Source organism: Sebastes umbrosus, chromosome 3, assembly GCF_015220745.1.
Source record: "Sebastes umbrosus isolate fSebUmb1 chromosome 3, fSebUmb1.pri, whole genome shotgun sequence".
Lineage (NCBI taxonomy): Eukaryota > Metazoa > Chordata > Actinopteri > Perciformes > Sebastidae > Sebastes > Sebastes umbrosus.
The window spans coordinates 12,079,967-12,105,267 of NC_051271.1; the positions used below are offsets into that span (position 1 = coordinate 12,079,967).

General features: G+C 40.7%; 1 protein-coding gene and 1 long non-coding RNA gene across 6 annotated transcripts in view; both read left to right on the forward strand.

The window, feature by feature from the left end:
* tbc1d1 (TBC1 (tre-2/USP6, BUB2, cdc16) domain family, member 1) overlaps positions 1-25,301 on the forward strand; it is a 68,680-nt gene that overhangs the window by 31,749 nt on the left and 11,630 nt on the right. For 4 of the 5 annotated variants that reach the window (XM_037764355.1, XM_037764356.1, XM_037764357.1 and 1 more), the window contains 12 exons: positions 160-292; positions 765-856; positions 3,058-3,174; positions 3,682-3,804; positions 4,081-4,229; positions 5,377-5,637; positions 8,523-8,639; positions 8,963-9,076; positions 9,599-9,741; positions 17,587-17,787; positions 21,749-21,910; positions 23,799-23,957. In XM_037764355.1, coding sequence (XP_037620283.1) covers positions 160-292; positions 765-856; positions 3,058-3,174; positions 3,682-3,804; positions 4,081-4,229; positions 5,377-5,637; positions 8,523-8,639; positions 8,963-9,076; positions 9,599-9,741; positions 17,587-17,787; positions 21,749-21,910; positions 23,799-23,957 — 1,771 coding nt within the window. The remainder of the gene's footprint in view (positions 1-159; positions 293-764; positions 857-3,057; positions 3,175-3,681; positions 3,805-4,080; positions 4,230-5,376; positions 5,638-8,522; positions 8,640-8,962; positions 9,077-9,598; positions 9,742-17,586; positions 17,788-21,748; positions 21,911-23,798; positions 23,958-25,301) is intronic. The other variant, XM_037764358.1, reaches the window with a different exon arrangement.
* LOC119485079 lies at positions 15,344-17,185 on the forward strand. Its single transcript, XR_005206181.1, has 2 exons — positions 15,344-16,357; positions 16,742-17,185. It is a non-coding gene; the product is annotated as an uncharacterized LOC119485079 (long non-coding RNA).

The window sequence follows — 25,301 nt, forward strand, 5'->3', positions numbered from 1 at the left end:
AATGTTTTTTCTCTATAGTGGAACACAGTTCTGAAAATAAGCTAAAATGAATAAATACGGGGAGAATCAAACTCATAGATACACTGACAGTATTGAAAGGCTGTATGTTGACGGATGGATGAAAACAAGCATAAAGAAGACTGTGTTTTGCTCTTGTAGGTGGATGAGATCATGCTGACTCTGAAGCAGGCGTTCTCTGTGGCCGCCCTGCAGCAGAACGCAAAGACCCAGAGCCAGCAGTGTGACAGCTGCCCCATGCAGCAGCTCCACAGACTGTGTGAGAGGATAGAAGGTAGAAAGCTGCCCCTGGGCTCCAGTTTAAAAGAGCCATTTTGTTCAGCCAGTGCACATCACATTCACCTCTTTAAATAATTTAAATACTGTGGCATAAGGCTGAACCCAGCAGTGGATTAGTACAATAAATATTTGATATTTGAATTAATGCGAGTTGACACTTTTGGTGTGCTAGCTTTTGTGTGAAAAACAGTTGACACCCATCAGACATAACACTACTTTCACACAACAAATGTTTCAAAGCTGTTACAATGGAGGAAAAGTTAATAATTTATGTTTACATGCCCACAATTATAATGAGGCTTTCAATTTTGTCTTTGTTTATTTGTCACAATTGTATTTATATTTGTTTATCTATATAGATAACTGCTTCCTAATGGGTATAAGGGCATATAATGCTGCTGAATTATGTGACAAATGACCTAACAACAAATTTGATGTGAGATTTGTCTTGTCTGCGTGTTTTTCAGGTCAACACCCATATAAAACCAAGCTGGAGCTTCAGAAACACTTGGCCACTCTGGACAACGAGGAGCAAGCGTCAGTCTTTGAAAACACTATGGTAACGTGTCTGTTCTGTCTGTGCATCTGTAGGCCAAAGTGTGAATTCCTAGAGTTCCCTTTGAGAAACAAACCAGTCAGTCTGCAATTTCATCTCAAAGCCCCAGTGAAACGGAAGTCAGAGCGGCTTTAGCTTCTGTACTGTGACGTATTTCACAGTGGATCAAAATATTTGAGTGGTGGACAGTTACAAGAGGGATTTAAACAGAGACAGAAAGGAGATGGCGCATTGAGAGTAATTTTTCTGTATCAGTTTCATGTGGGTTTCGCCACTGTCCTGCTCCTTTAGGAGACCAGTGGCATGTCCTGTGTCTATTAACTCCAATGGGAGAAGTGAACGTGAACACAGATTATGAATGAATCTTTCGCCCCATAGTCACCAAAGTAAATGCTGGATCCATTTTTCACAAGCCGCATATCTCTCTGATGGCTTTTTTCAGACGGACAAATCAGGAGAAAATGAACTTTGTTCGAGACCTTTCTCTGTCTCAACAACACACTCTCGCAAGATCTGACAATTAACGTTCTCAAATGTCCACGCTAACAATTTTTTTTAATGCTAAATATGGCTGTTAGCTGTGTAAATATCTAATGTTAGCAAAAGAAAATATAAGTACATTATGCAAATATAACCCAATCTGCTTTCATCCATCCACAAGACGTTCACAACTCTTCCAAACAAGGTGGGGGGATGGGAGGAGGCAAACACACTTCCGGTCTTAGGAGACAGGAAGTGTATACAATTTGAAACCACTGGCAGAGCTCGTAATGTGTCATCTTTGATCTAAATTAAATCCTTCGCATTTGATTGGACCACTAAGAAGTAGGCGGGCTTAGAGGTCAACACGATACAGAGCTGCAAAGGACTGTTGGCTCCGCACACACCTCCCCGAACCCTCACCTGTTGTTAGGTCAGGAGGAGGACGAGGGAGAGATGAGAGGGAAACTTTGCAGATTTTCAACTGGCTCTGTGTCACTCAGCCAGAGCTCACCTACCAGCAAAACGCTGGCGGCTATTTTGCGTCATCCGGTGGATGTTCATCTGCGTGTACTGCCCGCGCTGCAGTGACACAGAGCCGACTGAAAATCGTTAAAGTTTCCCTGGAATGAATTAGACCTCATCCACATTGTTTTGAAATGAAAAGTTTTTGTCCACTGATATCCAAACACACACCTCTCTCCATATTGCTCTGTTAGCTACTACAAAACAAGTGCGGTTTTACTGTATATGACCAGTGTTACTAGTCGCCCAAAGTCTCATTTGATTGGATGAATTTTTGTAAACACCCCCAAGTACAGGATGAGTCATCAAACATTTGAAACCATTTTACAGAAGAGAAAAGACAGGGATTTGATGAAAAAAAATACAGATTCTTTTTTTGGGGGGGTTTTTACATATATTTGGCATATGACTTTTTGACTTCTTTCTTATACTTTGTTTCCTTGTAAACGGCACTTACAGTGGAAGGCAAAGGAAGAATTTCATTGTGCAGGGAAACTTGTTTTAACTGAGCATATGACAATAAATGCTTTGACTTTGACATATAACAAGAGATAAATGAACAATTCACACAGGGACACAGGATCAAAACTGGGGAAATGTATTTTTCATTTCACTGGGTCTTTAAGTTCATCATGACTGAATCACTGTGGAATCACATGTTTTTCATGTGGGATTTACAGTGACGCACTGATCCGTCTTTACACATGACTTAAATATTTCTGCCACCTCTCTGTTTCTCTGGTGGTCTATTTGGCTCTCTGTGGCACTCTCAGCACTTCAGTCTCTCATCCCAGAAACATAAATTGGATTGTTTGATAAAGCACACCCTGTTGGAAATAGATCTTTAGGCTTGTTGATCATCATTGTTACTGCAGATTGTTGTAGTTAAAGATGAGTCTTTAGAGGCGAATGCCCTCAAATATTTCTCTGTGACTCAACTGACATCTGCTGGTGATGCAGCTGAACTGCAACACTACAACAGTGCTGAACTGTCAATACATGAGATCAGAAAGCTTTTCTTATGCAAAACAGCGCAATGTATCCACTATTGTCATGTAGCTGTTGTCAAGTCAAAAAACCTTCACATTTGGACGCTATTTTATGTCAACATTTGCAAACTGTTCCTCTCATATAACTTATTTGCCAGGGCTGAACAAAACATTTTTTTTTTTTTAAATAGTATTTTGTGTGTGTTTCAGAGGGCTCGTCCTAAGACCAATCAGGAGGAGAATGAGTTGGTGATGGTCTCTTTGAGGATTCTTTATGAGGAGAGACAGAGGAACCATCAGCACACGCTGCCTGGAGACAGCAAACAGGTCACTTCTTTTACATCTCTTATGCACACATAGGGTTGCATGATTATGGCCAAAATGATAGTCAATATTGAGATCATGCTTATTTATCATAATTATTCATTGACTTTAGGGACATGGTCATTTCACGTATTTCTGTGAGATCATGTTGTTTAGAAAGCACTTGATTTGTTATACAGCAGAGTTTTCTATGAGCGGAGCACGCATTTTAAGCGTCAATATCGCAGTCGGTCATGTTATTGTGATTAATATTCGCTTAATTGTGCAGCCCTGTGCACTCATACTGTATACACTACTGTACCATTCTCTCTCTTCTCTCATTTTCTGTCTTTATTCCAATTATGTGCTACATTTCCTCCAAAGTGTCAACAGTTATAGGACCGAGTAGTTCACCAAGGAGAGAGAACTGAAAATATTTTATCCCTTTCACTTACACAGACTATACCTATGTATACTCACTCACTCAATGTCTTACTTTCTGTCTCCCTTTATATCTCTATGTGTATGTAGGTGAGTGAAAACGCAGCTCCAGCCCCAGCGGATGCGCATCAGAGTAGCCATCGGCAGCGACTTGAGCAGTTCAAGAGCCGAGCCAAGCGTTCTCTCACTGAGTCCCTGGAGGGGATCTGGAAGGTAACAATGCTATTTCTCTCTTGGTTTGTACTCCGTAATGCTCAAGTATTCACTTGTATATATGTTATCAGTATTTGTAGTTTGTGATCTAATATAGAAAAACAGGCAGTTTAGAGGATATTGTAGTTTTTTGTTTTCATAATTCTAAATCTTTATATTTTGAACATAGAAATGGAGAAATAAGTGATTCGGGTCCTTGAGGTATTGTGCTGGTTTGTGATCTTTGGTTCCATGTAAAAGCCACGTACTGTATATAACCTTTTGTTTTTTTGGCAGGGGAGCAACAAGGGTAAAGCTCAGAGGGACAACAGTTTAGGAAGTGACAGCGGCTCCTCCGTTTGTACGGTCAGCAGCAGTCTGGACCAGCCTTTTCTAGATGACCCCTTGTCTGCCTCCTCCCAGATGAGACCCACCAGCCCCCTCAGGTAAACACGACTAAACACACACTGACTCATTTCCTGGAGCAGAACAGTCAGTGATTTAAAGGTCAGAGCAGTTCTACTTGTTTAACTTGGATTTCATGGTTATAGGGGTTTATGTGACAGTGATTTATAGACCTCTGTTGGTGTGTTTGGGAAAGAGCAGCCTCCAGAATACATTAATAATTCAATGTGTTTAGAAATTGTTTTCTATCTATAAAACTGTTGCTTGCAAAAACCAGAAAGGCCAGAATTGTAGAAAAGAATATAATCATACATAATTAAAGGATGCTTAAATGAATTTAAATTAATAAGAAAACTAGGTAATGCATATTGTGAACTTAATTTCACCTCAACCTTTTTTGCGTTGGACTACATTAAACTGTATTATGGCTGTCAAAGTTTCTTTAACGCATTAACGCAATCGATCTTTCTGAAGTTGTAGCGGCTCAGTTTTAAAGCTAGTGAAGATACTGGCATCATATTAAACTAAAAAACCTAAGAAATGCATTGGTACCGACCATGTCATTCTAGCTTGTTGCAAAAGAGGCTAAATAACGCTCCAAACTTGCGCTAAATTTTGGCGAGGAAAAACTGTCCTGGGCATTTTCAAAGGGGTGCCTTGACTTCTCATCTCAAGCTATGTGAATGAAAATGGGTTCTATGGGTACCTGCAAGTCTCCCTTTTACAGACATGCCCACTTTATGATAATCACATGCAGTTTTGGGGCAAGTCATAATCAAGTCAGCACACTGACGCACTGACAGCTGTTGTTGCCTGTTGGGCTGCAGTTTGCCATGTTATGATTTGAGTATTTTTTTATGCTAAATGCAGTACCTGTGAGGGTTTCTGGACAATATTTTTTGTTGTTTTATGCTGTTAATTGATTTCCAATAATACATATATACATACATTTGAATAAAGCAAACATACTTGCCCACTCCCATGTTAATAAGAGTATTAAATACTTGACAAATCTCCCTTTAAGGTACATTTTGAACAGATAAACAATTTGCGATTAATCATGGACAATCAAGCAATTCATTGCGATTAAATATTTGAATCGATTGACAGCCCTAAACTGTATATGTGGTCATAATATTACGTGTACATCGTGTATTTCTCCTCACACCCTTTCCTCTTCATCCTCAGGTGCCACAACTCAACAGGAGACCTGAAGCACCTTGAATCCTCTCCCCATCTGTCTCCCACTGCTTCCTCTTCACCCGGTGACGTTCAGTCTCAGGGCTTTCGCCGACGGGCCAGCACCTTCAGCCACCCTTCCACCCCTTCCTCAGCAGAGTACTCACCGGTGTTCACACGAAATCGCATATCACAGGACCTTACTCCAGCGACCAAGCCCAGGCTCGTACGACACTACTCCGTCAGCACCGACACTCCGAACCAGAGCAAGTAAGGAGAGCGTTTCTGGTTTCTCTTTGTTTCTGTGTGTGTGTGTGTGTGTGTGTTTGTGTTTGTAGAGGTAGACAAGTAAATGTGTGTTTGTATTGATTTTGAGTTTGGTGACAACACAAACCAGGAAATAATAGAAGATTTAGTTATTGCTTGATTGTATTAAGTAGAATGTGACAATAATGTCAGTTATTCAATATTCTGAGATCAGATCACTTAAGTAGAGGTGAAATATATGCAAGTGTTTACACATTTCCAAGTCATTTCCAATGTCACACATTACAACCAGTGGTGGAGGAAGTGTTCAGATCCTTTACTTAAGTAAAAGTACTAATGACAAAATTAAAAAATACTCTGTTACAAGTAAAAGTCCTGCATTGAAAATATTATTTAAGTTTAAGTATGCAAGTTCAATCAGGAAATTAACCTAAAGTATAAAATTGTCCCCTGTGATTATTATATATTATATCATCAGATTATTATTACTTATGCGTTAATATAAAAGCAGGATTTTACTGTTGCAGTTGGTTGAGGTTGAGCTATTTTTGTGTACTATTGTGTACAGGACTACAACTGATGATCAAGCTGCTGATTATTTCCACCAGTGATGGATTGATTATTTGGTTTGTAAGAATTCTGAACATTTTGGGGAAATGCCGTCGAAATTACCGGTGACACCTTCAAAATGTTTGTTTTGTCTGACCAACAGTCTAAACCTCAAAACTACTAAAATAAGTTCAAATAATAATAAGCAAATGTTCACAGACTGGCTGAAACCATGAAATGTTTTCGCATAAAAAAAAAGTAGCCAAGTAGTCAAAATATTTTTCTGTCAACCCATTAATCAACTTAATGTTTCAGCTGTACTTTCCATATGTTTTCTGTGAGAACATTTTAAATTTATGAAGTAATTGGTAACTAAAGCTGCCAGATAAATGTAGTGACGTAAAAAGTGCAATATTTCCCTCTGAGATGTAGTGGAGTAGAAGTAGAAAGTGGCACGAGAAGAAAATACTCAAGTAAAGTACCTCAAATTTGAACCTAAGTACATAAGTAAATGTACTTAGTTACATTCCACTACGCAAGAAATGTGTCTCACATGTGAAGGAACTCACTGCTATGAGAAATTAAGTTGAGCTGGAAGACAAAGAGAGAGGAATGTTGCCTTTTAAGTTAAAGTTAATATGTTGCTTGTCATCACAGGCTTTATGGTATTAACACCTTGTACCCTCTTCCCAGGGTCAACAACTGAAGGACATAGTTTTATACCCCTTACATAACTAGTGCCGATCAGGAGTAAGCCTGTGACGGCAGTCTCACGGGTGGTTGAACGCATGTTCAGTAGAGCGTGTCATACACGGCACGTGTATCTGTGTCAAAGGGAAACAAGACAGTATAGATCATCTATGAAGAACTACATATTGGAGTATATTACAGCCAGACTAATGCACGAAGTAGTGGCGTTTCTGTCAGAAAAGTGATGCTCCATCTCTTTGCTGTCATCTTTGTTTCCTCTGCTCTTGAACCAAACTCTGCTTCTTCTCCCTTATTTGTCTGTGCAAGAAACCTCTTGACATAAAATTGAGCTTGGTGACAAAATCTAACGTCACACTCAATTATAGCAATATTATTAATTGAGGCGGCTGTGGCTCAGAAGTAGAGCGGGTTGTCCGCTAATCGGAAGATCAGCGGTTTGATCCCCGGCTCCTCCAGTCCACATGTCGAAGTCTTTGGGCAAGATATGTAACGAAGACTGTGCCATCGGTGTGTGAATGAGTATTTAGATTAGATCCCGATGGGCAGGTTGGCAACTTGCACGGCCGCCTCGGCCATCAGTGTATGAATGTGTGTGTGAATGGGTGAATGCTGACATGTAGCGTAAAGCACTTTGAGTGGTCGGAAGATTAGAAAGGCGCTGTATAAATGTAAGTCCACTTACCATTTATCTGAGGAAAAAAAAAATGTAATGTGGATGGGACGATGAAGCAGGTGGGAGCATTCACAGTTAAAGGGTACACATCATTTATAGGTGTTGGGAAGTACTACTGCATATGTGGGAAAAAAAGTATAAATTGTATGCCTTTTGTGCCTCCAGAGGGAGCTGTGCAATATCAAAAAAAAGGTTTTCAAGTGAGGCAGCATCAGTTGGTGCTCACCAGACCTCATCTCTACTTGAGACTAGTGGCTTGAGGCTACATTAGTCTCTACTAGCATAATAACGCTCCTAAATCTCTGATCAAACTGTCGGCATTTCTGCTGTACTGATTTCTTTTTTGCTATATTTTTATTTTCGTAGGAAAGCAATGCTAAATCAATGGAGTAGTCTTTTAATTTCACTCAGGTAGAAGAGTCAAATAAGTACAGAATATGAAATAGCTTAATTTATTGTTGTAATGTTGCCGTTTAAACCAGTAAAACACAATATTTGGTTTATAACCAAGGAGTTTGTGATGATCAGTAGGGCTGTGTATTGGCTAGAATCTGGCAATACGATACGTATCATGATACAGGGGTTACGATTCAATATATTGTGATAAATCTAATTTTAGAAAAACTGTCATAGTTTAAAGAACACACCTCCATATGCATAAAATCTGAGTTTATGCAATCATTATAGTGGGATCTGCATTTACATTTATCACAGTCCCTGTAATACTCAACATCATAACACTACTTTGAGAGGGAACATATGTAAGGGATAATGTATATGTATAATATATAGATTTTTTTGATATTTTCTTACACCCCCAATGATCAACCAAACTTCTACATCTACTCACAAACTGTCTCCAAGCTCTACCTTCAAAAAACCTTCAATTTCCCTGCATTTTCATACTTTTTTCAGTGTCTTTGCTCTCTCTTTCTGTATCTGCACTGGTTCTCAGACATGTCCCAACCGACTCCACCCTTCCTCCTGTTCCTCCCTGCCCTTCATCTCCCTCTCTTCTCCTCCCTCATCATCCTTCCTCACCTTCTACCGGAGCCCGGCTCAATAAAAGAAGGTGAGAATCCTGCATTGGTTTTCAGCTCAACTCATGCAGTGTCTCTTTTCTCTGTTTTATGTGCACTTGTTCATTGTTCAATCCTTCTTTTGACCTTGTTTTCCATGTTATTATGTAAGGCCCAGTTCAGACAGAGAAACGCTAAACATGTCACTCATTGGTTGACCGTTTGAAAAGAGATCCAAGCTTTGTCTCTTTTAAAACTTGAACTTTTTTCACTTCAGTTCAAAACCATTTCTCATAATTCATGTGTCTCTCTGTGTGAACGGGGCCCACGTTTCTCTTTTTTTATCTGATTTTCCACCTCCATCTCTCCATCTCAGTCCTCTGGGTGGCCTCCGTGCTCGTCTCACCTCCTCCTCCTCTGTCCCTAATTTTCTGAAATTTCCATTTCTGGCACCCGTCCAAGAGAACGATTGTCCTGAACCAAAGAGCAGGTACACACACATGTACACCAAATAGTCACGTCCATGTTAGTGTGTCCAGCAATGTTATAATCTGTGCTCCTGGTTTCATGGATCACTTAAGATGATTTTATGTCTCTATTTTTTGATATACAGTATATATGAATGTGGGTACAGTACTTTATATGTATAGACTACAACCTACAACCAGACCAATCACAGCGTTCTGCGGTCTGTAATTTCTGTATAACAGACTGTTGCTATGTATAGCGGACCGTTGCTATGGGTGCAGCGCTGATGTAGGACTCTGGCGGACCGTTTTTGTGTCAAAATATTGATTTCTTCAGTAAGTAGCCGTGTAATAAACAGGAAAATGTACAGCTAGCGGGTCATTGTTGTGAAAGAATCCCCTTCAGGGGGATGAGAGACCCCTCCGCTTCGTGTCAGGGTGCGGCATCGCCCTGTCAGGGATTCTTTCACAACAATGACCGGCTCGCTGTACATTATTATCCATTACGTATTATGTAACTAATCCTGTGCTTGTTTGTGCTTCAGGGATGTAGCTGCTCTGTCTACACCAACTGCAGCATATGTGGCCAATGTGGCCGGGGAAAGCCCTCTGCGCAACCACCGCCACTCGTGGAGGCAGCAGATCTTCCTACGGGTCGCTACACCTCAGAAGAACACAGACACTAACGGTAAGAATGGACACACACTCTCTATGCAAGGTTCCCCGTAAGGATTAACAAGTGGCCCTAGTAGTAAGACATTGACATTGTCTGTCAATGTCTTACTTATTCATCAGTCCTAAAGAAAGTTGAAAGTCGCCCAGCCAATTTGCTGTTTCTGTTATTGTTCTTGAGTCAAAATAGAGGCCCACTCAGTGTTGATCACTGATCTGGTAACTTGGTAAATTACAAAGAAAAGTTTATTCCTTATAAAAGTAACAGTTTCCTTGGATTAAAACTGATGACTCAGTCCTCGCAAAATATTTGACAATTTGTCCAAAAGGCAATCATGCTGCCATATCATTTAAATAAACCAACACTTTATGGTTAATGAACAAAATCTAGAGCACATGGGAGAGAAAATCTTTGTCGTTGGTTCACTAAGGATGTGTCGCACTCTTTGTTTGTCCATTTTTACAATAGAGATCGACAGTGACCGCCCCCTTTTTGAACGGCTCTGGTTCTGGAAGTGATTTTCCCATTCATTTATCCATTGACGTTTCACAAAATCGTTATATAAAGAGTTTTACGCATGGTCACGAGATGAATAATGACCATGAAACATTTGATTCAGAGCAAAATAAACCCATTGGAAAACAGAAAAAAGGCAAAGGTACAAGACTGTGTACATTAAGAGTGAAGGAACTACTCATCCCATAAACCATTGCGAATGGCAACTCGTCACCTCTGGGAACTCACGAAAAACGTTTAAACTAACCGTTGTGGATCTAAAATGAAGACAGATTCAACAACTGCTTGGCTTATTGTTCGCCTCAAATGTTCACACATTTCTGTGAACTGTAACATAAGATAAAAGTTTCCAAACGAGCTGCCATGTTGGCCTGGGAGAAGAATACGGAGCAGCGTAAGAGCATGTACCACTCACTAGCTGTTCGCGCTGGGTGCGGCACACATTTCCATGGTAACAACGAGCTCCACCAATCAGAGACTTCGCTGTCACACTTAGGAATGTGGGTAGTGTAGTGACTCTCGATGACATCGTGAATAAAACGTGTTTCTCTTAAAACAAGGTTGACATCAAAGGGACAGGAGCATAAACCATCGTTACACAATCAAGTCTACCTTGGAAGGTTATGACATTATGGCTAATAATCAAATCTGCGATTCAGAATATGAATGGGATTTTCTCTTCCTGGAATCCTGGAAACTCCATATTATTTTTAACTTGAGAAATTATTGCGAGAATTAGGCAATTTTAAACAATATACCAGCTCATCAGGAACAAAATCTTAAACAAAACACGACACAGGAATTTGCATCGAAGTAAATCATTCTGCGATATAATATCATCTCACTGAGTTCTGCACCTATTTCACTCACTATCACCAAACAGTATGGCACATGTCTCTTTTAGGCTACTTGTCAAACTAACAAAAATTCCTGCTCTGGTGCACTTGGTGAGTGTAAGCATGTTTGTGTGCATGAACAAGCTTTGACAGGTGAGATTTTCACACTTGGATTACTTTGCATGCTCCAGTTGTAAAATTCACAATGTCTTCTTCCAAGGGAGAAGGCAGTTTGACGTCAAGACTCTTGTGGAAACACACGTGCTTAATATCCTACCAAAATAAGAGCATGAGTAAGACACTTCACGTGTGCTTCGTCACCGGTGCTACTTTTTTAAACAGCCGACGTGTAGACAGTGGTGCAGTGTCTACACTTTTCCACTCATTTAACGTGATGGTTCAGGTGTGATTAGAAAAGAGGAAGGGGATGAAAATAGATCACTTTACCAGAGCTCTTTCTCTCCTGTATAAACTTGAACTGAGAAGTGCCAACTTAGTTTTGACCAGTATGGTACCCACTTCTAATTTACTTTCCTTTTGAAGTCCCAATCTAGAAATTTAATTAAACACATATTAACATGATGAAGTAGACGTAAATATTTATTATATAAATATTAGTTTACTTTTCTGTTATGTTCCTGAGAAAAACATTGTTGGCAACTTATGTTCCAGTGCTGAAGGACAATTGATTCAATTATTTAAAGCATACAGCATGGCCAGAAAGGCCAATGTCATTCTCAACAAATTTGGTCACCCTCTTATGGGGCATTCACATCAAACGCGAGGCAAACTTTTGCGTGGCGCAATTATAAAAAGTCAATGCAAAGAGACGAATAGGTGGGTGTTCGCGAAATACGCATATTTGCACAAGTTGAAATATTTGATTAGTTAGCGAGAAATTCGTGTGATGCTGTTTCGCGAAAGCCTATCAGCGTTTAGATTCTCCTCCTTTGACGTCCTTACGTTTTGAATCTGAAATGGAGGAAAAACATATTGTAGCTGTCTGTGGGCACCCGTAGCTACGATAGTACCTCATATTTGTACAGAGACCGGACGAAACTCTGTGTATAAATGTATTTGTAAAAATCGCAGACTGTCTTATGGTATAAACAACAACTTCCCTGCCGTATTTATACCTAGATAACGTAATGTTGAGTGTTGATGGAGCAGCTACAATGTTAGCATAGCCTGGCACTGATCGATCCAAACTCTATTGAGAAAACAAGCATTTTAGAAGTTGTTTGCTTGTCGTCTTGCGGACCGACCTGACAAAGCATGAATTCAGACTTTTTACAAATCTGCATCATCTGCATCATTTATTGAAATTAAATCACAGCACAATCTGTTTATTTTGACACGACGCATCTGGGACTTCCACAACATGTACAAAGCAGCAATACTGGTTATTTCGGTCATGACTGATGAAGCGTTGTCGGTATCTACACAGAGGTAAGCCCCTCCTTTCCATCGCGTCTAGCGTGAGTGATGCGAATGAACCCAAATGATCCCGGCGGGTCAACCTCGCACGAGTAAAGCGAGGTGAAAAATGTACATTGCGTTTGATGTTGATGATGCATTCGAGTGTCTAAACTTAAAACTAAAATAACCGGGGTCTCATACTTCTGCATTGTTATCAGACTGTGATGGATTGACATGCACATGAGTTGTTGTGGCATCTCGTGCTTGTTTTGCAGCTTTGAAATTTGCATTATAAAGTGAGCGTACATTGCTCTGACTGTTATCAGTTGATATTTTCTTTCATTGGATTAATGTAGAAGTAGAAGCAGAAGTTTGAATGCCTTGGGCAAGTAAACAAAACAAAACAAAGTGGGTCTGGCCTGGAGATTTATAGCCTTGTCAAGTATTTTGGATGTGAGGAGGATACAAGTAGTCAATTGTGTTCTACATTTAATTAAATATTACTCACCAGTCTCATCTCAGGATATGTCCACGTGTGTGTGTGTGTGTGTGTGTGTGTGTGTGTGTGTGTGTGTGTGTGTGTGTGTGTGTGTGTGTGTGTGTGTGTGTGTGTGTGTGTGTGTGTGTGTGTGTGTGTGTGTGTGTGTGTGTGTGTGTGTGTGTGTGTGTGTGTGTGTGTGTGTGTGTGCAGATGTGGGAATCATGCATGTGCTTGCATGTCTTCAGATCCTGTGTCTTGATAATTATATGTACCGTGTCCGTGTAATGTGTGAATGACAGAACAAGTGTTGACAGTTGTGATAGTTGGGTTGGTTAAACTGTAGCTCCACTATAACTCCTCCTGTATCAAACACAGTAAAAAACAACCTACACATGAAAACATGTTCATACATGCATTAAACCACGGCCTGAAATTAATTACTGATTAATCTGTCAGTTATTTTTTTATTAATTAATTAATCAATCAATCAATCATTTGGTATATAAAATGTCAGAGTCCAGGATGACGTCTTCAAATGTCTTGTTTTGTCTGAACAACAGTCCAAAATCAGTTTCAGTTTCCAACGATATCGAACAGAGAAAAAAACGCACATCCTCACATTTGAGAAGCTGTTTTTCTTTTCTTTACATATGGCTTAATCAATAATCAAAATTGTTGATTGATTACATATTTTTATTTTTTGGATTGATTAATTGAGTACTTGTTTTAATCTGTAAGTGAATCCATCAGAAAGACTTCCATTGAGAAGGACTAGTTTCATCATCGATCATCAGTGACATTGAAAGCCCACTGGAGCCTTTAAAGGGTGTTGTTTTAATGTAGAGTCTTTATGAGCTGTCCACTGATGTGGTATTCAGTTGTGTCACATTTCTCTGAAAACTCCTAAAGACATTTAAATGGTGGCATCTATGGATGTTAGTCGCTTTTGCTTTCCATTCTTACAGAAAACAAAATAATTTTAGACAAGGGAACAACAGCGGCCATTCTTCACTGTGATTCATTGGAATTACGATGACGCACTTTATAGTATAATGCAGTTGAATACAATGTGCCTGCAACAAATACTACATATATGAAGCCTGTAATATTAATATAATTGTATTGATGCTACTGCAGGTCCAACAGAATTTAGTGTATTATTTCATGTACTATCAACAGAGTGAAGACGTAAGGGTGAGATAAAAAGTCAGGAAAAAAATCTGCTGTCAGCTGGCATTGATTCAGAAGAGTAAACAATGGCACATTCTGCCGTGGGGTGGCGGATCTGCCTGCAGCGATGCGCGCCATGCCAAAAATAATAGCGGTGACTGTTTTGAGTCCTACGATGCCACTGATGCTTGAATTTATTACCCTGTTCATAGTTATACAAGCTAATAGGACTGACGTGTAGTTTCCATTTCAGTTCCAGGGAAATGAGTGAAATCACAAAAAACACAGCATAAGAAAAACTTAAAGTACTGTAATTGAATTACTTTTACAAAAGGCAGCTGTACAAATGATTGATATTTTGAGATTTTGGGCTATTTTGGTTCCATAACATGTCTTCTTTCAGACTAGTCAAAAGAAAACATCCAAAATACACATTTAGGTGTTTAATTTACTACATTCTATCTGTTTGCGTCTTTAGATTTCTCCTAAATTCACCAAAACTTAGCATTAGATAATGCCTCATTTCCATATTTAGACATAACATTTCAGAAAACTTGTAATACAAAAAAGAATTGTCTTTATGTAATTTTTTTTTTATCTTATTCACCTGTAGTGTCTTGCAAAATGTATGGAATTTTACAATACATATCTTTAAAAGGCTGTTTTCTCAAAATGAGTATTTTCTTCAGACTGAGCCAGAAATCTCCACTTCAGTAGCACTTACATCCACCAAACTTTCCTATCTATATTCTGAAGGTTTTTACAGAGGTATTTGTTCATATATCATTCATAGCCTATATAACATTTTATTCCTAAAAACATGGCAATTTATTTATTTTATTTTTTTATGGCTGTTGACAGTATTTTCAGATTTATGGAGTGATGAAAACCTTTGACTCATTCTGCTCATTTAAACATACAATTTAATTTTAATACAAAAAATAATTGTCTTAATGTAAGTAATCAACAGGGGAAGTTTCATGGCGATATCTATTAGTTATTTTTTTCCCCTGTTCACATATAGTGTATCCCCTAAAGCTCACAAAAATCAAGAAGACTGCTGTAGCAAAGATGAAGAGTGGGCACTTTTAGACCATGTAACACTGAACACTACATTACTTAACAGGGTATTTTCCATATTAGCCACAATGTGTAGAAAACCACGCTCTGCTGTCTGCCACTCCTGTCTTTTTTATTCTACCACTGAGGGGCGCCAAAGTCTAAAATGTCCAGATTCTCAACACACAGCCACCATATGGATCAATAAACACCTGTGACACAGTCTCACCGACAGCAACAGAAAATTATAACTTTCACAAAGGTGTTTTTTTTTGCAGGAGTAATAGATTACATTACACTTCTTCACACACCCCTCTGGATTCTGTGTTTGGGTCTAATGAATGCAACAGGAATGTGGGACTAATGTGACCTCTTTATCCAGTTTCCCACTGAACATGCTGCTCATAAGGGATTAGTGAGATTTAGGCCCGACATTGTACGCTAAGTTTCCCTTTCAAATGAAACATCAAGTAGGATATTTCTCCTCATTATTAATTAAATCCGCACCTGAAGTCTATTTTGACAGTCAACTGCCGTGTAGTAAAAGAAAAACAGTGCTTCTAGCAGGTCAGTGTGATGGGCTTTGTGCTGGCTGAATGCAGTGGTTGAGTTGGGCGTGTATTTATGTGTGTGCTGCTTACATACATGAGGTCATGGGTGTGTCGACTTTGTGTGTGCGTGTGCGTGTGCGTGTATGTGTGTGTGTGTTGGAGGGGATGGCGGTGTCTCAAGGTCATGTTGACAGTCCACACACAGACAGCGCCAGAGGAAAGCGCCAGCCTTGTTGACCCACTTTGCGTGTGTGTGTGTGTGTGTTCAGGACATGGTTCTGGTGAAATGTTTGCTCAGGGAGTGGATCGTGCCACTTTGTGCAAGAGGGTGTGTGTATGTGGTTGTTTTGGCATTAAGACATGGTTTTAGCATTAAGATTAGGCGTATACAGCACGGTAGCTCTTATGGTTACGGTAAGATCCCCAAAAGGATCGCAGGATAAATTTGCGCGCGTGTGCGTTTGCGAGTGTGTGCACGCACTTTTCACACTTATAAGCAAACTCTTCAGCCGTGTTCTGTTGAAGCAGTGTAGGAGTCCATGTTTGTGTAACAAATACATGAGTCTCTGAAGAGCTTCGCCGTGTGTGTGTGTGTGTGTGTGTGTGTGTGTGTGTGTGTGTGTGTGTCACACTTATAACTTTGAGAGCCATATGTTTGTATAGTGAGTCTGCTGGTTTCAGCACGTCTTGGAAAGTCTCCCTGACACAGACACAATGGCATACACCTGACACAAAGAACACTATTGTGTGTGTGTGTGTGTGTGTGTGTGTGTGTGCGTGCGTGCATGTGCGTGTAATCAAACTGAATCGATGTTCCTACGAACCAAAAGAGAGGTGCTCTCTGAGCTATCTGGATAGTTATGTCCTTCCTCTAAACAACACGGTATTGTTTTTGTGGTTTATCTGTTGCTTGAAATGGTGACCTATCTTAATACCTATCTCAGAAGATAAGCATCAGATTGACATTCCTAAGCCAAGCTAAGGTATGTGTGTGTGTGTGTGTGTGTGTGTGTGTGTGTGTGCGTGTGTGTAATCAAACTGAATCGATGTTCCTACGAACTGAAAGACAAGTGCTATCTGAGCTATCTGGATAGTTGTTATGTCCTTCCTCTAAACAACACGGTATTTTGAGGTTTGGTATCCACCCTGTACTTTGGGGTGGAGTCACACAAACACTTTTTTTTTTACTGCGTGTGCGTTTCGCTCGACTGTGTCAAATATATCTATGTTTAGCATTTTTTTTTTTTTATTTTGCATGAGTGTCCGAGGGTTTGTTGCAAATTGAATTGACTTGTTTTTTTTGACTGTGGGTCAATTGGCGAAGTTAAAAAAAAAATAAAAAATGAATTTCCCCCAGATAAAAAGTTTTTCATATCGTGTGAATATAAATTTTCCTTTCTACTAACAAGCTCTGCTGTTTTGCACAACTTCCTTATAAATATTGGGACTAAAACTTCTATTATGAAAGGGATAATGTACAGCGAGCCGGTCATTGTTGTGAAATAAACCCCTTCAGCAACAATGGCCGGCTCGCTGTACGTTATCTCGCTTATTACACAGCAATTTACTACATAAAATCAATAATTTGACACAAAAAACGGTCCTCCAGAGTCCGACATCAGAACTGCGTCCTGGTCTGTTATAAAGAAATAACAGACCGGACAATGCTTTAATTGACCAATCAGAATCGAGTATTCAACAACGCAATTCATATTGTAACACTGCTATCTCTTGTTATTTCTTGGCTGTATCTTGCTGCTGCAATGGACGCTGTAATGTAGCGTGATCTGATCTACTCTAATGTAATTTAATCTGATATGTCTTTCAGAGCGAGGGGATCCCTGTCTAGAGGGGGGTCGAGTGTGCGTGGGCCAGGTGGGAGTTGGCGGAAGTGGGGACTCGTCCATAAGGCTGGTGCCTGAGGAGAGGACGAAAAAGAGCAAAGAGGAGCTGAGGGAGCTCTGGAGGAAAGCCATCATGCAGCAGATCCTGCTGCAGAGGATGGAGAGGGAGAACCAGAAACTGCAGGGTGAGTCGAATGGATGACGGGGATTAAAACACACATACACACAAGGAGCCTGCATAGCACACTTGCTAACCTTGAGATCTCAAAAATAGGGAGGATTTGTAAATCAAATCAGGGGTCTGGGGCTCATAGAGAGTTTCAGAGACTTTGTTTCCTGCATTCTGGTGACTTTTAAAGAATGAAAATAACAAAATAATAAGTACACTGCAACAGCATTTTTAATCTTAAATACTTTTAATTTTACTTATAATTCTCAGGAAAGAATACAGACTAATTCTCCCTTCTGACGTGAACTTCTGTGAATCTCTGGCATAAACTAATATTGATCAGTTTTTATTCATTCATTCATTTTTTGCCCCTGCTTGAACCTATATCTGTCTCTTAGTAGGCTCCTTTCTGTCTCTCACTCACTGAAGGCCTTTTCAGACACAACCCAACAACAGCACCACTGCGCTGTGAAACCCATTATTTCCAATAGCAAAGCCCGACGTCAGTAGCTGCGCGTTGTGATGTGCGGCGAGCGCAGCTCAAACCATGTTGTGTCACGAGCAGCTCTCTTCTGCAAGTTAACAACATACCGTAGGTGTAGCTGAAAACATGATTCGCTACAATGAGCAGTATAATCTCTATTAACCTGATAATTAGCATTAGAAAAAAAACATTGCAGTACACGATGAGTCGCTTCTATTATATTCTCTATATTAGTCACTATCATTAAATTTAATGATGATTGCTTTCTCTGGAAGCTCACACACACACACACACGCACGCACGCACGCACACGCACACACACACACACACACAGAGGTTAGATAGTCAAGTGCACACCTGTTTCTTTTAATATTTAGACCCATCCCAAATGAACAGGTTGTGTAATATATAGGTGTTTTTATGTGTTGCTAAGGGTGTGCCAAGTGCACCACCTCTTTTCCTGACCCAGTTGGCAACTATCGATGCACACACCTAGCTATGCGCCACGCCCCTAACTACCTGCTCTGTATACAAAGAAATAATTCACACACAAATAGTATTTTATCCATCACACAGATATAAATCATTGCCTTCATAACAGGGTGTGGATGGCGAGAATGTGGGTCAATTTTGATGAAAGGAAAACAAGTCCGGGCAGCGAACTCACGCACGAACTCGCTGCACTCATACGATAACACGCCAACCTACACATCTGCAGCGTGTGGCGGCTTTCTTGGGCGTCAATAGTTTAATTGTGTTTTATTCTTCCCACAGGGTGCGCTCCACTTTTCTATCCTTTATTTGTAAGGGTGGTGCTCAACTCCCAGTCCTCTATTCTTTCTGTTTATCTCTCACACTGCCGCATGCTTTATAGGTCTACTGCGAAAGTGTGCGTGCGTGCCTCCGTCAGTGTGTGTGTGTGTGTGTATCTTTGTCAGCTCCAGGGTGGGGTGTCCTATCTTGTTGTGTGTTATCTTGGGTGGAGTGTTCCAGCGGGAGGAGAGGTTGGAGGGATGGAGCGCTCGCTGGGCTGCAGCCAATGTGCGAGTCCTGATGGACCAGACTCTGTCTACTCCAGACAGCTGATAAGACCGACAGCAGAGCCACGGCCGCTCCAGCAGAATCTATTCTTACTCTGGGTGTGTCAGCTATCTGCTCCGTCCAAGTTTTCTTCTTTTATTATCCAGCCTAAGCCTTCCAGGTCACTCCCGCTACTTCTTCTCTGTCAGTGATTGCTGAGGCCTATGATCTACAGCATTTCATAAAACGTTTTCAGACCTCTTCAGGTGTTCTCAATTTGTCTTGTGCCAAGTTATTTTAAAATATCCTGGATTTTAGTGTGCGTTCTATGGAAAGCACTTTACTGAATTTACATTCTCAATTTGTTCATTAAAGGACCAGTGTGTAATAATTAGGGGGATCTATTGGCAGAAATGGAATATAATATTAATAAGTTTATTTAGTGTATATATATTTAGTGTCTTTGTTAAATTAGAATGAGTCCTTCATATCTATATAGGGTCCTCTTCACGGAGTCCGCCATGTTTCTACAGTAGCCAAGAACGGACAAACCAAACACTGTTAAATTTTCCTGCTTGGGCCGGAGTTGATAACGTTACTCGCTCCCGTCGCCGCAGCTTTCACTCTCTTGCTTCACAACTCACTTCCTTTTTCTGCTCCAAATGACCTACAGAACTCTTACAACAACTGGCTCTAGAGAGGACCAATGGCGTTTTTGCGTTGGCCACCGTAGTTCTTCTACATGCTTGGCACAGGGGAGAGGCTTGAGTTGGCTGCAATCTGCAACCTCACCGCTAGATACCGCCAGATTCTACACACTGCTCCTTTAAAGCTGTAGTGTTTTTATAAATTATTAATGTTATTATTATTTTTGTAATTGCCCCAGTTCCTTTTCGCAAAAAGTTGCGGATGCAAATAAATGCATTCCCCCTCTTGGCTGCACACCTACTTTTTCCTCTGTTTCCAGGAAGGTGTCTGGTTGGAACAGGAAACGGACTGCTGTCTCTTTCCTGTCCCATAGTGATGATGTCACTCTCTCCAGCTCTGCCAAGTTGCAGCTGGTCACTGGGTGGACACCACACATGAGCGGAAAGGGTGGGGAAGTCCGCAAGGGGAAAGAGGGAGAAAAAGGGAGAGGGAGAGTGCGGTTGACGGACGAGACAAATGTGGGATTGACTGAGAAGAAAGAGTTGAGTGTCGGCAGAAAAGAGAAAGAGAAGAAACGAAGGGCTGTGGGTTAAGAGATTAGGGAGGAAAGAGAGGAAGGGTGTTGACTGAAAGAGAGGAACAGATGAGGGGTGCTGGGTGTGCCCTCACCTTCTTTGATCACTGGTGTCAACATGTTGCAACGGAATTCACAGCTTCTGTTTAGTTGATGTGTTAATCTGAAAGTCACAAATTTGGTTACGCAAAACAAAGAACGTCCTGTCCAAAGGATTGCTGATATTCCTTGATTTACTCTCTCTCTCTCTCTCGCTGTGTGTCATGTACAAAACAAGGTGATCTAAAATAAACTGGCGCAAATAGTGGAGCATTTAGCAGCAAAAGAGCCAGATATGTCCCAAAGGGGTTGGTGGAGACCAAAAGCAGAGCTAAAAGAGAGTGAATATTGGACTCAAATTCACCAGCTGGCCTGAAACAAGGCTCCAAATGAATGCTAATGTTGCTCTGTAACTGCTGGACGTGTACAGGCAACTGTTTGCTAACAAGTTCACAATGTCAACTTAAAAGGTGGTGATGTCAGTGCTTTGTTCACAACTTGTTTCCGCTGACCTTCAGTGGTCAAAGAAAAAAAACAGTAATTGCAGGTTTGAAAGAAACAAGTGAAAAGTTAAACATGGTGCTTAACCAGCAAGGCTGCTCCTGCAGTCATTTCTCACACATTCCCAGCTGACATTTCGAGGCGTTTGCCTCCAACATTTCCCAAACAACCCAAAAATGAAAGGTTCTCTGTTTTTAGAATATGTGACATGCTTATTTTGATTCATTACCACAAGTCTAAAAACAATCCTGTGACCATCTTTTCTTTTTCGATCAATTCAGTCTCTAGACGATGACAGCCTCACTCATGAAATGCAGTTGGCCCGGCCGGTTTAAAATCCTCTTTATCTAAAAGTAAAGGTTTTATTTAATAAAACGTTATTCATTTCTTATTCTGTGTCATTAAATCTGTTTTTGGCTGCAGTCACAGGCACATTTTCTACTCTACACTGTTTTTATTGTTCTGACACGCTAGTTAGTGTGTGGAAGTCTTGCATGAAGGTGCACGAATGCGGAAACAAAACCAAAAGGACAACGCAAAATGTGCAGATCTTGGTGCTTTGTGAAGAGAGCCGCTCACATCTGTGCAGGTGTTTCCAGCACCTCAGCTCCACACACACACACACACACACACACACCACAGGGGCGAGCCAAAAGAGTGCTGGGGTTGTCACAGTAATGACGTGTATTGTTTGTGTATTTCTGTTCGTAGCCTCAGCAAGCGATCTGCAGAACAAGCGTCTGAAGCTGGACTACGAGGAAATCACTCCATGTCTGAAGGAGGTCACTCTGGTCTGGGAGAAGATGCTGGGAACTCCTGCGAGGGCAAAGGTCAAGTTTGACTCAGAGACCATACATGCTGCTGTTGCACAAGGTACATATTAGGCTCCACAAATACATATATCAGTGCTTCTTGGAAATGTTTGTTCTTTTTTAAAATCACCAGGTATTAGTAAATATTGACCAAAGCTTAATGTATAAAGCTCCAACACTGAAAATATGTATTGTAACGTTTCTTCTTATCAACAGCTGGGGCCTTTTTCCCCAAATATAGCAAAAGGAAAGAGCATAAAATTGATGAACTGTTTTTAATTCAATGTTTGTGTTGTCACAAACATTCGACAACTTTCCCCCAGTGTCTTTCTCTGATTGTCGAGGCTTTCTATACTGTCCATGTTCTAGTATCAGCACGTTCTGCACAGAGAACAGGAAGGTTATCTCCTCTGCCCTCGGCCTCAAACGTAACAGGGGGGATCTAAAGTTCAGAACACACGTGCACACTAAAAGGCAACTGGCCAATGAATAGCAGTCTTAGGCCCTGTTCAGACTTGGCATTAAGATGCATGCTGAGTGATCCAAACACAAGTGGACAGCTTTAAGTACGTCTGTTCACACCTGGCATTAGAATGCGTCTCTACATGCGTCTTGAGTGACCACTTGTGATCGGATCTCCCTTCCCCGCTCAATATGCAAATAAACATGTAGTAAACACATGGCTAATACAACAGACATTGTGACGTGATATAACAGGAATGTCAGTAGTAATATCCTACATATTCGTGAATTTGGGTACAATTTATTAACATCAAAATAAAAGGTTACTGTACCAGCGGTCCCCAGGGACCTCCGTGCCGCCGACACTGCTGCCTTTGCCAGGCAACAGCGGGGTACAGAGCTTCAGAGAGACGGGGAGGAGAGCGAGCGAGTGGGCGGGTGTCAGCTCCGTGCAAAGTACCGGAACAAAAACACCAACACATCTCCAACAGTATGATAATAATGCACTTCCCATGCCTAGTCTGATAGTCTGTAGATATGTAGCCTTTAGATAAGATATATTTTGATAAAATACATTTGTACCGACAGAATACAGTAGAGCACAGAAGCTGTTTCCATGCTGCGAAGCAGACAAGCGCTCACGTCTGCCTGTCTATTCACATTAGGAGCGAAGAGACCCCGCGGATCCAAGCGGGACGTCAGTTGACTAGGCGATCCTTAATGTGCCCTAGGACACATTCATGTACACACTACTAAAAGAATGTGGCCATATGTGGCCCAGACCACCTCCGAATGTGGTCTGAGTGATCGGATCTCAATGCGTCTTGAGTGCGTTCACACCTGTACTTAAAGCTGTCCAGTTGTGATCAGATCACTCAGGACGTATTTGAATACCAGGTCTGAACAGGGCCTTACAACTGAAGTAGCCTCAAGAGCTGAACTATGACGCAAGATGATGACATCACACTAAAACGGTGGTCACAGGAGTGAAACTGCAAGGTTAATTATTTTGCGGACCCCCTGACAGAGTGCCGCAGACCCCCACTTTGAGAATCACTGGTTTAATCCCTACAAATTCCGAAGTGTAAAAATAACAAATAACTGCTCCACCCCTCCATTTGTATTCTAAGAACACATGTCAGTCATTTTGTGATGCAACAGTTAAATACAGCATGTAGAATATTTGCATACAGACAGTATGAGTTCATTCCTGATATCAAAACTAAATTCTACGCTCGAGGCAAAATACTGTCGAACACTGTATACCCTCACGTCTAGACACATGATCTAAAGCTAATAAACTCCTCTCTGTCTGTCACTCAAGCATGTTTATAGACAAGGTTCTCAGTAGTCCTGACGTCAGATGTTATGATTTGCATACTACTGGTAGAAAGTCAGTCTTTTGACAGTTATAGCACGTTAACATGCCATTCCACCTTTGCACTACCCCACCCTCATCCCCCTTCATGTCTTGTCATCTCCGGCAGGTGTCCCAAGGCAACATCGAGGCGAGATCTGGAAGTTTTTGTCTGAACAATACCTGCTCAGGCAGACGGTCCCGTCCCGACCCCCGGCTAATGACACTCCGTACAAAGAGCTGCTGAAACAGCTCACCTCGCAGCAACACGCCATCCTCATAGATCTGGGTAACTAAGATATTCATATTCACTTACACACTTTTTTAGTTACTTTATTTTGAAGCTATTCTGCTACAGTATATGGAGAGGACACTGAAACACAAATGAATGTGCAGTATACCCTGTGCACAAACACACCAATAATCACTCACACATATTTAGATTTTACAGACAGGGTATCTACCGGTCTTGACACAAGCCCTAGTTCATTTGGCGAGTCCGAATCTGAGTGAAATTGATACTTTTAGTTTGTTTTCTATTTACTCTGGTTCGGTTTTACAGTACACCGATTAAAGCAGACCAAATAAAAAAACGAAGATGCTGAGGGTCGTGTACGAAAGAGCAAGAGAGCTGCCACCTCTATGTAGGGAATCATCACTATTTTTGTGGACTTTATTTAGCATACTCTATATGTTCTCTTTGGCCCAGATGTTAAACAAACTTTACTTTACTTTACTTTGGCTTTATTGTCCACCTTAGTGGAAATTTGTCTTTGGCTTCCCTAGTACATAAAAGATAAATTCAAACATGACATGAAATTCAAACATTAAAAACATACAGTCGGCAAAACCTTCTGCACTGTTACACAACATACAACAACACTTCCACTCATGTTAACCTGTCGTTTACCTGTGTCCATCTCAACAAATGCCCACACAATCAGCCTGGATTTTGGTTGGGTCAGATTATTATGTTCTCACTGCAATTGAACCGCACTAAGGTTCGCTTGGAAACAGACTGCTTGCAAAAGGTGGTCTCAGACCGGTTGTTTTGGTCTACACCAGAGTGCAGTGCGATTAAAACAGACTAAATGTTAGTTTGTGAAAGTGCCCCTAAAAGGCGTTGAATTCAGTTCCCTCAACAAAAGGCCCTTAAATTTCCTTTACAAAGTTCTTGAATATGTTTTCTCGCCTGCAGTAGACTGTAGCACTAGTAGTTATAGCTGTTTTTTGTATCTGGATGCAGGTTGTCGGGAGACATTGTACATAATTCTAGCTATAGCAGTTAGGAAGCTCATCCACTCATGGGTTGATTTTAGTCCAAACTTACTAAATTACTATTTAACAATTTTGGGTTCATTACTAAAAATATTGTTATGTACAGATGGGAAGTACAGACAAATATGCGATCTACATATCAATAAATGTATTTACTTAATAAATAATTGTAGACCTTGTTGTCCTCACTGGTTTTCCGTCAGTGAAAAAAGGTGTTAAATTGCCTTTGCGTGGTATTAAAAAGGTCTTTCAAAGTCTCTGAACTCTGCAGAACCCTGCACAAAGATTACATTACAATGTCTCAAACCTCTTTTTAACACTTTCAACATCAAATGTACCCAACACCTCCCACCCA